Genomic DNA, 13959 nt, shown 5'->3' on the forward strand with positions numbered 1-13959 from the left:
TGCGGGCTGCAGCGGTGCACACGCACGTGTGCGGGGTGCAGGTGAGGGCGCACGGGCTGCAGCGGTGCACACACACGTGTGCGGGTGCCGGTGAGGGTGCGCGGGCTGCGTTCACACGCACGTGTGTGGGGTGCGGGTGAGGGCCTGCGGGCTGCAGCGGTGCACACGCACGTGTGCGGGGTGCAGGTGAGGGCGCACGGGCTGCAGCGGTGCACACGCATGTGTGCAGGTGCGGGTGAGGGCGCGCGGGCTGCAGCGTGCACACGCACGTGTGCGGGGTGCGGGTGAGGGCACGCAGGCTGCAGCGTGCACACGCGTGTGTATGTTCCATCTGGCCTCCTGAGCGGCTCTGCGGCTGATAGCAGTTCGGTGACTGATCAGATCCCAGCCCCTCTGAGCCAGTGTCTGAATCTGTAAAAGAAACTAGTAAAAGACCCTCCCTCGAGGTCTGTTGTTCAGGGGAAACGAGCCACTGAATGCCAAGGGCCTATTGGAGCTCTGGGCATATAGTAGGTGCTGAAGAGCCACTGTGACTACCTTTTTCCCTTTCAGTTTTGCAGAAGCAGGACAGGCACATGGTAAAACATTTCAAAATGTATGTAAGGGGTATGTCCTGGCCCCACCACCAGGCGCCAGGCCCCCTCTCAGTGGCCCTTTTGTTCTGAGTTCTGTTTGGAACCTTCACAGAGATTCCAGAGGCAGGCAGGCATGAGCAGGCACAGTTACGTGTCTTCAGCAGTGAGGCGGTGGGAGAAGGGGAGGCCAAGGGCCACCACTCACCTGCTGGAACAGGGACTCCTCACACGCACGCGGCCATGTGTCCCTCATGGCCATGGGATGTCCATGCTGGCAGAGTGTCTCTTGCCCCCTGGGGTTACCCGTGGGCTCCTGCAGTCAACATGTCCCCACGGGAAAAGACCCTATGACCCTCGGGGACTCTGGTCAGCCTCCAGGAAGGCATGAAGGGGCCGGGCCAGGAGAGAAGTTGGCCAAGGGCTGCACCGACCCTTGGCTGGTCAGGCAGAGACACTTGCTGTGCTCTCCGTCTGCTCCACCAAGGGACAGTGTCAGGCACCAGGCATGAGTCCTGGGAGAGGTGAAGGTCCTGCCTTCAGAACTGTGTAAGGAGACCAGGTGTGCAGAGCCCCCGCCACAGAGAGCACAGGCGGGGGGTGTCAGCACAGATGTGCCTGTGTCTCTGCATGTTCAGGGGCTGGGGGACCTCTATTCTAAGGTCCTTGTCAAGGGGGGCAGCCAGGGGAGGGGTGGGGAGTTTCCCTTCCCACTCTGTTCCTGGGCCATGTGGCCGGGCTGGGTGTGGGCTGGATCCTTTCACTTCCCCAAATGTAATAATACCCCTGGGTCGGGGGTGGGGGCGGGGCTCAAGGGTGGGGCCGTGCCCACACTGGGCAGACAGGTGTCTGGCTAGGCTGCCAGGACTCCTTTGGCCTTGGGGGACCAACCATGGGGGCGGGTTCTGAGTCCAGCTTGGCTGGAGCCCGTCCCTCATTGACCCCCCCTCCCCCCAACCCTGTCTCCTGCAGCTGGACCTGCAACCCCAAGCCAAGGTGTTGATGTCTGTGCAGTATTTCCTGGAAGATGTAGGTAAGACCCTCCCTCCCTGGGCAGGGGACATAGGTTCAGAGGCTAGAGCCAGGGCGGAAGCTCAGGGAAGCCGTCCGTTTCAACAGTCTACCTGGGGCCACCCCGGGAGGGACTGCAGGAATGTTGTCCTTCCTGGGGCTGGGACTGACTTCGCAACCCCACGGTCCCCAGATTGCAAACAGTCTATGCGCGGTGAAGACGAGGCCAAGTTCCCAACAATGAACCGCCGTGGAGCCATCAAACAGGCCAAAATCCACTACATCAAGAACCACGAGTTTATTGCCACCTTCTTCAGACAGCCCACTTTCTGTTCTGTGTGCAAAGACTTTGTTTGGTGAGGGCCGGCTGAGCCAGCCGAGGGTGGGGGCGGGTGGGTAGAGAGGGCCCCATAGCCAGCCCTGACCCCGCCTGGGGATTTGTTTTTCAGGGGTCTCAACAAGCAAGGCTACAAATGCAGGCGTGAGTATGTCGTCGGTCCCGTTGGCATGCCCACGTGCCTGCCAGCACCCGCATGCGTGCTTGGGAAGGCCTGGGTCCCTGTGCCAGGGCTGTGTGCCCAGACGAGGGGGGCCCTGTGTGCTTGGGGGTGTGCATGGGGATTTTACGTAGGAGAGCCCCATCCAGTGGGGGCCCCTGTGGGCTCTGCTCGGCCTCACGGAAGCCGGTTCCCTGCGTCTCTTCCCAGTTCCTCCCGTGTGGGAGCATAACCCTGGTTGCCTGGAACAGGCTTCGGTGTAGGATTTAACCAGAAATCAGCCAGCGCCGCCCACCACGGCTCTTTTCCCCAAGACAGGCTATTCGACCTTTTCCAGTACACTCCTGGCTGCGTGTGTCCTTCTGTGGGGATACGTGTGTGTCCGGGTACACACGTACACACCGTGGGGTGCTTCTGAACGCAGGCTCTGGAGCCACGTGGCCTGGGTTCGAATCCCAGCTCTGCCACTTCCTACCTAGAGGGCCTGAGGCAGAATGACTTAACCTGTCTGTGCCTCAGTAAAATAGGGATAGTAACCATTGTGAAGATCAAATGGGATGAAATATATAAAGCTGTATTTTATGTGACAGGCACGTAACAATTCTATACAGAGCCCATTGTCGTTACGCATCAGTATGGATGTCCCAGGGTCTTTGTGTTGGGTGTGTGCATGTGTATGGACGAGCACGAGAGCAAGCTTCGGACCCGTTTGCTGTCCTGAGCATAGCAGAGGAAGAGGGGGCTTGCCTGTGGTCCTCTTGCCCCTCACTGCTGCCCCCCCACACACACACTGCCCTCTAGGCCCCCTCAAGCCTTCCCTCATCTCTGAGGACCTCCAGATTGGCCTGTCCTCCCTGCCCCTACTCTTTCCAGGCCCCTCCTGCCAGGGCGGGCAGGAGGAGAGAAAAAGCAAGCTGTGGGCCCCAGGCCTGTGTCGGGTGAGGGTGTGGGCGGTCAGGGAGAACAGTGGCTTTGTGTAGAGGGCTGCACTGGCCCAGCGGCGCCAGCTCACAGCTCTGCCCCTCCTGCTGCCTTCCCATCCCCCTCCTGGCCTGTGCCGTCTCAAGAATGCAACGCTGCAATCCACAAGAAATGCATCGACAAGATCATCGGCCGGTGCACGGGCACCGCGGCCAACAGCCGGGACACCATAGTGAGGCCGGGCCCAGGGTGGGCACCTGGGGGGGGCTTGGCCAGCTGGGAGGGATTCGGGTTCTCCCCAGCCTTTCCCCGTGGAGCTCACCCTTCTCCCCATTTTTCCTGGTCTGTCCTCGGACTTCCGGATCACCCACTCCCCACTGGAGCCCTTTTGGGCATCTTGCCATGCATGGGGTTGGGGGAGAGCTGGGGGTTGAGGGAGGAGCTGGCGCTGGCCTGTGACCCTCAACCTGTGACACCCCTCCTTTCCCTCCCCAGTTCCAGAAAGAACGTTTCAACATTGACATGCCGCACCGATTCAAGGTTTACAACTATATGAGCCCCACCTTCTGTGACCACTGCGGCAGCCTGCTCTGGGGGCTGGTGAAGCAGGGCTTAAAATGTGAAGGTACGTGCCACCCAGCTCTGGGGGCGAGGGCAGGGAGGAGGGCACGCCCCACCGGTGCCTACCCCCCCACACCTTGCACACGCCGACTAATGCTGCCTTGGCCCCGGTGCTGGGGGAGGCCTCGGTGGCCCCTCCCCGCTGGCCCGACTGCCTCTCCCATTTACCTGCTGTGTGACCAGGAGACTCCCCCGCCCCCCAGCCCAGTGTCCTCGAGGGTAGGGGTTAGAGTAGAGCAGGGCCCAGAGAGTCACTGAGGGGCGAGCCGGCAGAAGGTGCTCAGCAAACAGGCCTCGCAGACCCCCCCGCCCCCTCCCCAAGCTTTAGCGAGGCAGAAGCAGGAGACCCCCTAGAGGGAAAGTGACTTATCTAGGTTGTCCTAGACATTCTTTAAAGGCTTTAGAATTAGGTCTCATAGCTTCTGCTTTTTCTTTGTCTTCTTTAAATAATGAAACATTTGAAGTGCTCATGATACTTCAGATGGATTTTTTTTCTAAAGACAGGAAACTCAGCGGACCCCACCAAAGCTCTGCTTCCTCCTCCTCTCTCCTCCCCGCCTCCCTGCCCTTGGCTGAGCCTGGGGGAAGGGGGGGGCAGCTCTTCCGGAGCCTGCTGGTGACCTGTCTGGTCCTGCCCGGGCAGGGACCCTGATGGCCCTTCTCCTTCCCCCCAGACTGTGGCATGAACGTACATCATAAGTGCCAGAAGAAGGTGGCCAACCTCTGTGGCATTAACCAGAAGCTCCTGGCTGAGGCGTTGAACCAAGTGAGCCAGGTGGGCAGGCACTGTGGGGACCCCGACTGGTGGGGGGTATGCCCAGGACCTCACTTCTGGAAGATCCAGTCCAAGAATTAGGCAGCAGAAGGTGGTGAGCTTGTTCTCTTACAAAGTGATTTGAGCAGCTCTTTACTTGGTGAGCCTGGGAGAGCACAAGGTTGGCATACTTGGGACTAAAAGCCTTTGTGTGTTGTGTGTGTGTGTGTGTTTAGGTGTGAGTGGGGCTCAAGGAATGCCATAAAACTTCATGGTAAAATTCTAGAATCAGTTACAAGTGAAGGCAACGCACATAATCTATTGAGTAAGTGGTTGGGAGGGTGGGACTCCGTGTGGAAAACTTTTGTTTGTAATCAGTGCCTTCCAGACCATCAGGGTGTCCCTGTGCCATAGGAAGAGTGTGTGTGTGTGTGTGTGTGTGTGTGTGTGTGCGCGCACACACTACCTGGAGGTCCTGGGCTCTGCCCCTCGTTTTGAGGTAGAGTTATGGATGGTGGGGGTCCTCCCTCTGGGCTGGGGGTTCTGATCATGGTATGACTGACTTGTCCGGCTCTCCAACCTCTGTCCCCTCTTCCAGAGACCCTCCCGGAAGTCAGAAACAGAGACTGTTGGAATCTACCAGAATTTTGAGAGGAAGCCAGGAATCTCTGGAGATATTGTCCCAGGTGAAGATGGGCCCATTTTCCCCAAGAAAGCCCCCACTCCCCACTAGGAGTCGAGATGGGGCCCCGACCTCCCTCCACTGCCAAGACCTGAGAGGAGGCACCGCCCCTGGAGAGGGAGCCCCTTCCTCTCTGAGGCCCCCTCACCCCACCCCACCCCTTGGCCCCGAGGGAGGGGACTCGGCAGACAGAGACCCGAGCCTAAAGCATCATCTCTTGGGCAGACAACGGGACCTACGGCAAGATCTGGGAGGGCAGCACCAGGTGCAACATTGAGAACTTCACCTTCCACAAGGTCCTGGGCAAAGGCAGCTTTGGGAAGGTAAGGGGCCATTGGGCCCTGGGGCAGCTCAAGAGACCTGGGCCCAGGGGCCCGAGGGCACCTGCATCCCACCCTACCTAGCTTCTTCCTGATGGGGTGGGGCTGTGGGGCCCTGGGGCCCTGGCCCTTTGGCCTGGCCTCCGGCTGCTCAGCATCTTGCCTACCCATCAGGTGCTGCTTGCAGAGCTGAAGGGCAAGAAGGAGTTCTTCGCCATCAAGGCCCTCAAGAAGGACGTGGTTCTGATTGATGACGATGTGGAGTGCACCATGGTGGAGAAGCGGGTGCTGGCACTCGCCTGGGAGAATCCCTTTCTCACCCACCTCTTCTGCACGTTCCAGACCAAGGTGCCCGGCTCTCCCACTCTTACTGCCTCAGGAGCCACAGCCCCCCCTTAGCCTCCCGGGGCAGGGCCATGTTCCCCCCCCACCGCCCCACCATGTCCTCCAGGGCAGAGGTATCCCCTGCTTCCTGTTGGGACTTGCCCCCGGTGGCCCTCAGTAGAGAGCCTTCTTTCCTTTACTGTGCCCCTGCTGACCCCTCTCCCCACCCCAGGACCACCTGTTCTTCGTGATGGAGTTCCTCAATGGGGGGGACCTGATGTACCACATCCAGGACAAAGGCCGCTTCGAGCTCTACCGTGCCACGTACGTGAGGGCCCTGTGGGGGCCGGAGCCCACTGCTGGTCTGCCCCCTCTTCCTTCTTCCCTCTCCCTGGAGAAGCCAGCCTGGGCTACAGCTGGGGCTGGGGAGACTTGGGGTAGCTGGGGCTGTCCCGAGCACATGGGAAGCCATGGAGGGGTTGTGAGCTCTGGCTGGTGGCATAGCACAGACGTGCCAGGGTCCTGTCCCCTCCCTGAGCCTTAGCCCGGGGAGCCTTGCAGATGGTCATGCTGTACAACACAGGACCTTGGTGTGTGGCCCCCAGACTGGCAGGTACCCCCCCCAGCTGTGTGTGTGTGTGTGTGTGCACGTATGTATATCTGTTTACATGTGTACATGCTTATGACAGAGAATCGTCTCATTCTGAGACAAGGAGCTTTTCCTTCATAATTTTCTTCTTAGCCTTGTTTGCCAGCCCCCTCTCGGCTGATACAAGATATGCTTAATCAGGCCCAGGTTGTCCATGGAGTTATTTGCAGCATTTCCTGACCCTGGGGGCGGGGATGGGGGCCCAGGGAGAAGCAGGAGCTGGTCGTAGAAGTCCCAGAACACTTTGTCTCTCTCTGTCATCCAGGTTTTATGCAGCCGAGATAGTCTGTGGACTACAGTTTCTGCACAACAAAGGGATCATTTACAGGTGTGAGGGGTGTGTGTGTTGGGGGGCTTTTAGGAGGGAAAGTCCAACCCCATCATATCCCCCCGAAATGTTCTGTGTGAGGCCCAGCCCAGCCATGGCCCCATCTCTGCTCAGAGTCAGGCTTTCGTTGGGTATTTGCCTAAGCCTCCTACTCCATTGCTCGGATTCCTATGGCCCCTCGGCTGAGGCTGGCCCAGCTCCAGGGACTGGGAACTCATTGCCCATACTTGGCGCCATTGGCAGGAGCACAGAACTGCCTGGGACGCTGTCTCCCTTCCTGGGAGCGATCAGTCCTGCTCCCGAGCCCCATCTGAGCAGTCGGTAGGGCCGGGTTCCATCAGTTCTCGCCCAATAAATGATTGTCCCATCCTGCAGTGGGTGAGTGTGGACCCATCAATAAGGCTGATGTGGGACAAGGTCAGGATGCATTGTCAAGTGGAAATCGAATCCATGGGACAGTGTGTATCGAATGTTAGGGTTCGGGTTTGAGAGGGTGGCGGGGGGAGCCACATACCGTAGTGTGCTTGCTGGTGCCGAGGACCGCTCCAGGGTGGGCCTGGTTACCGAGGTTAGTAAAGATGGCCCGCTGCTGTTGGCCCTTTTCTAAAAGTACCCCATGTGCATCAGTTATCTACTCAAACCACGAACTGTATAAAACAGACATGGTCCCTGCCCTTGTGGAGTCAGACAAACCTGAACCCGGGGCCACGTCCACGGCTGACCAGCTCGGTGACCCTGGGCAGTGACGTCACCTCTCTGAGCCTCAGTGTGGGCTTTAGGAAGTCAGGGGGTGTGTATCCAACACGTGGAACCCCAGTAGATGTTTTGCAGGAAACACCTGTTTTTAGCACCTCTTTCTCCTTCTGCTTCCTTTTTTCTTCCTTATTCCCTTGTTCCCTGGGGGAGGTCCTAGGCTTACAGAGTTGGAAATGGAGACATGGGGGCTGGGAGGGGAGGAGGGGAATTGGTGACTCCCTTTCCTGCCCCCTCTCAGGGACCTCAAGCTGGACAACGTGATGCTGGACCAGGATGGCCACATCAAGATTGCTGACTTTGGGATGTGCAAGGAGAACATATTTGGGGAGAAGCAGGCTAGCACCTTCTGTGGCACCCCTGACTATATCGCCCCCGAGGTGAGTGGGCAGCCTCCTGGCCACCAGCCCGGTTAGATACCTTGTCTGTCTCAGCAGGGTGGGAGACAGTGATGTCCTGAGCCACAGCCAGGAGGATGAGGAAGCCTGGCCCGGCCTCTTGCTTGGGGACTCCTCTCAGCTCCGGCCCCCCTTCTCCTGCCCCAGATCCTGCAGGGCCTGAAGTACTCATTCTCCGTGGACTGGTGGTCCTTTGGAGTCCTTCTCTACGAGATGCTCATCGGTCAGTCCCCCTTCCATGGTGACGATGAGGACGAGCTCTTTGAGTCCATCCGTGTGGACACACCACATTATCCCCGCTGGATCACCAAGGAGTCCAAGGACATCCTGGAGAAGGTGGGAGGCTTGGGCAGGCTCGCTGGGGCAGGAGCCAGCAGACATGCGGGTCATGGGAAGGCCAGGAGCCCCTCGTCCCCGGAGTGGCAGCCTCACTGATGCTCTGGTCCTAACACACTGGGGGTATTCCTCACTCTCCACATTCCCGGGGGCTCCTGAGTCCACTGTGCCGAATCAGCCTGGTACAGTGATTTTGAGCTTAGGGTCAGGAGACAGACCTGAAGCTAAACTCTGAGTCTGTCTCCTTATCTGCCAAAGGGAGGCTGTGGGAGAACCTGCCTCACAGAGTTTTGGGGAAGGGAACATAAATGTGTGGTGCTCGGGTCTTCCCAGGCAGATCGCAAACACCCAGTAAACACCACTGCTTTTACTCACGGGCCCGCGGCGGAAAGTCCCGGCAGCCCTGCTGCTCGGCCTGTTGTGTCTGGGGGACCCAGGAGGGCAGCAGGCCAGAGAGGACCCTCGCGGCTCCAGAGGCCCTGGGCTGGGCCACAGGGCTGGGCTAGACCTGCCTGGGCACCCCTGGGCCCGCTTGGGGTTTGCTGAGGCTCTGGATTTCCCGAGTCCTCGGGTGCTAACCAGGGCCCCTGCTGGGTTGCAGCTGCTTGAAAGGGATACAACCAAGAGGCTGGGAGTGAACGGGAACATGAAAATCCACCCCTTCTTCAAGACCATCAACTGGACTCTGCTGGAGAAACGGGCTGTGGAGCCGCCCTTCAAGCCCAAAGTGGTATGTGATCCCACTCCCGTGGGGGCCGCCCACTTGCTGTTGCCCTCCACTGCCTTCCGGGCCCTGCTTCTCTCTTGCTTCATCTGCATGCTTTCCTCCTCTCCATTCTTCCAGCAAGCCTGCTTCTCTGGCCGCCCCGGCACCTTTTGTCTCTGCCTCTACCTTTGTGTTCTCACCACAACCCCCACCTCGGTCAGTCAGTCAGTCAGTCAACAAAGAGTGGGAACTGTGGATCTAGGCGCCCTTCAGTAGACCTTCTTTAATGCCCCTGTACGCAGGAAACTATGCTTTGGGAATCAGAGTTAAGGCCTTCCTCCCTCCCTCCATCCACCCAATCCATTTTCCAATAAATCTTGGAAGTGCTGCGTGCCTGTTGGGTACAGAGCTCTGTGCTTGCTGCCCGGCAGCGCGGGAGGCCCAGAAGCAGAGGAGCGTAGCTCCTCGGAGAGATAAGAAGCTTACACACTGATGATTGTTTATGATATAGGACAACAGTGCAAGAGCTGTCACAAGACCACACATGATCAGTTGTCACTGGGGGAGTCCGTCAGCAGGAGCCCAGATGCAAAAAACAGAGTGGGTCTGAGAAGTGGGATATGGGCAGGGTGGGAAGGGCAGCCGGGAGGCACTCCGGTCAGAGGACGGATGTGCCCACAAAGGCCTGGAATCTACAGAGGCTCCTAGGAGCAAGCAGGAGAGCAGGGGCAGGTTGGGGCCAGAATTCTTAGATAAGGACTGGGACTCTGTGGCCCTTCTCTGACCCGCAGCTCTTCCCTGGGGCTTTCTCTCTGTCAGTACACCCGGAGAGCTTCCTCTGCTCCAGCGAGCTCAAACTTGGGCCGGGCACCTCATTACCAGGCCAAACTGGCTGGAGGAAAATCACACAGCCTGCTCTCAGTCTCTTGCTTTCGACAGAAAGAGGGGTAGATTTCTTTCTCTGCACCAGGTAGCACAGGGCAGATGTGTGGGTCCGTGGGAAATGGTCAGGGGCCTATGGCGAGCTGTCCAAGGGGGCTTCCACACCAGGAGTGCACACGCTGGAAGCGGGCCCAAGGTTGCCAGTTTTCAAAAGAAGCCAGAAATCTGGATTTTTATGTCAAATTGCCCAATTTTAAAATAACTAGCTCAAATCCCATTAAAACCCAGTGCTGGGGGTGCATGGGTGGCACAGCGGTTAAGCGTCTGCCTTTGGCTCAGGGCGTGATCCCGGCGTTATGGGATCAAGCCCCACAGCGGGCTCCTCCGCTATGGGCCTGCTTCTTCCTCTCCCACTCCCCCTGCTTGTGTTCCCTCTCTCCCTGGCTGTCTCTGTCAAATAAATAAATAAAATCTTTAAAAAAACAAAAAAACAAAAAAAACCCCAAAAAACCAGTGCCAGTCAAAATGATTGTACCTGCCTGCTGAGTTTGGTCTGAAGGCCACAGGCCTGAGATCCCTTCTATTCCCATTTCATTGTATCTTCAGAGGCAGAGATTGGTACTTTTCCTGGAACAGTCTGATGGTACATATTTTAGGCTTTGCAGGCCAGATGGTCTCAACAAAGCATCCATAGAAAATATGTTGACAAATGGGTATAGTTTTGTATGAATAAAACTTTATTTATGGACACTGAAATTTGGGTTTCATTTCATGTTTACATGTCATGAAATATTAATCTCCTTTTTTATTTTTTTTCCTGAGCATTGGAAATGTGAAAGCTGTTCTTACAGCTCTCAGGACCTGTAAAAACGGGTGGGGTTTACTCATGGGCTGTCGTTTGCTTGAGCCCCATTCAGGACGATGCCCACCTCTCCTTAGCCAGGCCCAGGGCTCCTTGCTGGCTTCCTTCATCCCCTTGGGCAAACAGCAGCCACTGTCCAGCTGGGCTCCTCTCAGGCTGTTGGGGAAGACGCCCTTTTCTGTTCTCTCTCTCTCTCTTTTTTAAAATTCAAGTTAGTTAGCATATAGTGTGTTATTAGTTTCAGAGGTAGAGGTCAGTGATTCATCTGTTGCATGTAACACCCAGGGCTCATCACATCACGTGCCCTCCTTAATGCCCATCATCCAGTTACCCCATCCCCCACCCACCTCCTGTCCAGCGGTCCTCAGTTTGTTCCCTAGAGTTAAGAGTCTCGTATGGTTTGCCTCTGTTTCTGTACTTAATAAGGCCAGCTCTGGCCTGGCCCAGCACCCCGGGGATTCTGAGGTGTGTGGGAGGCAGTCTCGGGAACTTGGGGACCTTTGGAGGGCCCGCCCCTTGGGTCCTGCTCACGTGCCGCTGCCCTCTGCCTGCAGAAGTCCCCTGGAGACTACAGCAACTTCGACCAGGAGTTCCTGAACGAGAAGGCACGCCTCTCCTACACCGACAAGAACCTCATCGACTCCATGGACCAAACGGCATTCGCTGGCTTCTCCTTCGTGAACCCCAAATTTGAGAGATTCCTGGAAAAGTGAGGTTTCCAGACATGCCCCCCAACCCACCCCAGCCAGGGAGCCTGGGTCAGCCAGCATGGCCTGCCCACACAGCCTGGGCAGAGCAGGCTGGGCGGCATCCCCCTTCATCGGCCCCCCACGATAAGCAACAGTGTGATTGTCTGGTTCCTGCTGCTGCCGCCCCGTGGCCCTCAACAGGGGCCTCAGCTCCTGTCTGGCTGGGCTCTTATGGCACTTCTGTGAACCGTGTGTGAATTTGCTTTTCCTCTGCCATCAGAGGGAAGTTGTAAATCCTGTGTTTCATTACTTGAATGTAGTTATCTATTGAAAAAATATATTATATATATATACACACACACACACACACACACACACACACACACATATATATAATAGGCTGTATATATTGCTCAGTAGAGAAGAAACGTATAGGGGACTGGTGATGTGTTGATTTTTTAAAAATATATATATATACATACACACACACACATATATATAGGAACAAAAAAACAAAACAGGAGCACAAACTGTTTGAACCACCAGGTTCTTTTATCTGTGTGTCTAAATAAACACCGAATGGTACTGACCTGGCTGTCGGGACATGTTTGTCCCAGGAAGCTGGTGGCCACTGCTCCCGCCTCTGGCAGCTCTGTCCTGGAAGCTAAGTGCGCTGTTAGCCACAGACACAGACCCCTGGGTTTTCATGCAAATGTGTTTGTATTTATGGGTTTTCTGTGGCTCTGAGGCCCTGGGCTTAAAGCAGAAGGCTTTCCTGGGTGGCCGAAGGGATCCCTGAATGTGTCTGTGGGGGATGGATGGGAGGAGGCGGGACCAGCTGCAGACAGGGCGTCAGGAGAGTGAGGGCCAGTGTGGAAGAGCAGAGAGCCATGAGCAGAGGCTTAGAGGCTGGCCCACACTGGGGAGGAGGACAGAGAAGAGGAAGGAAATAGAGCTCAGGCCTCAGGCCTACCTGGATTCAAATCCCAGAGTAGCCAGAAGACGTGGGCATGTCAATCATTTCATGCCTCAGCTTCCTCATCTGTAAAATGGGGACAAGGCAAGGTGACGCTAGATGGAGCTCCACATCTCATTGCTATGTGTCCCCGTCCCCGCCACAGAAGAGTCTGTGTTAGAGTTCTAGAACCTACTTCTCGAGTCCTTGCCTACCTGGGGTGGGGGAGGGGAGCAGGGCGGGAGAAGAAGGATGAGAAAATGCTGAGTGGCTATGTCGAGGTTGAGGGCCATGCTCCGGTGTGCCCGTGGTGCAGTGAGGACAGTGGCTCCAAGAGACAGAGGTGGCAGCCAGTGACCCCTGAGCCTGGGCAGCTCTCCCTCCCACCACCTCAGTGTCTCCCACTCCCTGGCTTCCCCTTTCTTCCTCTCAGCCTCTCTCCCTACTCTTCCCTCTCTCTGTTCTCCTGCTCTCTAGGGCACAGGCCTGAGGCAGGGCCTGCTCTCCAGGCCCTCTGGTCCAGCCCCTGGCCCTCCAGCCCTAGCGGTGGGCAAAGTGCCCCAGCGCCTGATTGGCTGGCCCCAACAGCTGGGCAGCTGACTTCCAGCAAGTTCATTTTTCTGGGCTGAGGTACAAGTTTCCAAGGCTGGAGAGAGGTGGGACGAGGTGGGGCTGGTGCTGGCCAGGGGAGGGGGCTGTGGGGATGGGTGGAGCAAACTCCCTAGAGAGACTGAAGTCCCCTTCCCCTTTCCATCCACCAGCCATCCCCTCCAGGAAACAGTCTTGAATCCCCGCTCTGCTGTAGGGCAGCGAAAAGCTCGGAAGTGAGGCTTGGTCCCTTGCACTCACAGTCAGGTGGGGGAGCCAGCATGGGATGGGCTGTGCTAGGGCACCCCTGTCCCCACCTTCTGCTGTGACACACACAGGCCCCAAGAACTCCCCTGGGGCTGCCCAGAGTGTGTTTAGAACAAAAAAATGGCTGGTGTTTGAATTTCAAGGCTCTCCCCATTGTCCCTCAGCTCTGGGGCAGAGCCTTGCACAGAGAACCCCAGCTTCCTCCTGTGTGGAGAGGGGTAAGTGGTTTGTCAGCCAGAGGCAGTGGAGGATGGCGGGAAGAAGTCAGGAGCCTGGATGAGGTCCTCTCTGCCATCCGCAAGTGGTTTCATTGGGACTCAGTTCCCTCATCTAGAAAATGGGACCATCCTGCTGCTTGGAGGAGCTCCTGGCTCTGGGGAGCCCCCAAAGGACTGATGCTGGTATCCCATGGTGCCAGGTAAAGCCTAAGAAAGCTCTGGTCCTGGGCCTGTGGGGCCCACCTCAGGCAGCCGGGGACGGGGAAGCAGCTGCCGGGATGCCGCCCAGCTGCCTGGGAGGCTGGAGGCTGTGTGTCTCCGGCCTGTTCTCAGAGCTGAGGCGGTGCCAGGCCTGACCTGGCGGCCTCAGGAAATGCCTCCCGTTCCTGGGCCCTGAGCCACATTTTCACTGGAGTCTGGGGGTCCTCTAGAAGCAGGCAGGCTCCTCCCTTCCACCTACCAGGCAGGTGTGCCAACAGAGCAGAGCCATCGGCCCCCACGGCAAGGGTCAGATGGAGCGCTGTGCCCTGCGGCGCGCCAGGCCCCGTGCTCAGTGCTCGGCAGGGTAACAAGGATGCAGGAGGGCTGAGGGGCGGGAGCACGGGCTCTGCTGTCAGATGGCTCTG

General features: G+C 57.5%; 1 protein-coding gene across 3 annotated transcripts in view; it reads left to right on the top strand.

The window, feature by feature from the left end:
* The window catches only part of PRKCD (protein kinase C delta), a 32190-nt gene extending 20295 nt beyond the window's left edge, over window positions 1–11895 (top strand). The window contains exons 5-19 of one of the 3 annotated variants that reach the window (XM_034658470.1): window positions 1545–1605; window positions 1777–1939; window positions 2033–2064; window positions 3148–3233; window positions 3497–3626; window positions 4297–4397; window positions 4975–5062; window positions 5284–5381; window positions 5553–5726; window positions 5935–6026; window positions 6617–6679; window positions 7674–7812; window positions 7978–8166; window positions 8768–8896; window positions 11171–11895. In XM_034658470.1, the coding sequence (XP_034514361.1) occupies window positions 1545–1605; window positions 1777–1939; window positions 2033–2064; window positions 3148–3233; window positions 3497–3626; window positions 4297–4397; window positions 4975–5062; window positions 5284–5381; window positions 5553–5726; window positions 5935–6026; window positions 6617–6679; window positions 7674–7812; window positions 7978–8166; window positions 8768–8896; window positions 11171–11329 (1704 nt within the window). In that variant the 3' untranslated portion in view covers window positions 11330–11895. The remainder of the gene's footprint in view (window positions 1–1544; window positions 1606–1776; window positions 1940–2032; window positions 2065–3147; window positions 3234–3496; window positions 3627–4296; window positions 4398–4974; window positions 5063–5283; window positions 5382–5552; window positions 5727–5934; window positions 6027–6616; window positions 6680–7673; window positions 7813–7977; window positions 8167–8767; window positions 8897–11170) is intronic. The other 2 variants (XM_034658471.1, XM_034658469.1) reach the window with 2 other exon arrangements.
* The last annotated feature ends 2064 nt before the right edge of the window (window positions 11896–13959 follow it).

This window comes from Ailuropoda melanoleuca, chromosome 4 (assembly GCF_002007445.2).
Source record: "Ailuropoda melanoleuca isolate Jingjing chromosome 4, ASM200744v2, whole genome shotgun sequence".
NCBI classification, from domain to species: domain Eukaryota; kingdom Metazoa; phylum Chordata; class Mammalia; order Carnivora; family Ursidae; genus Ailuropoda; species Ailuropoda melanoleuca.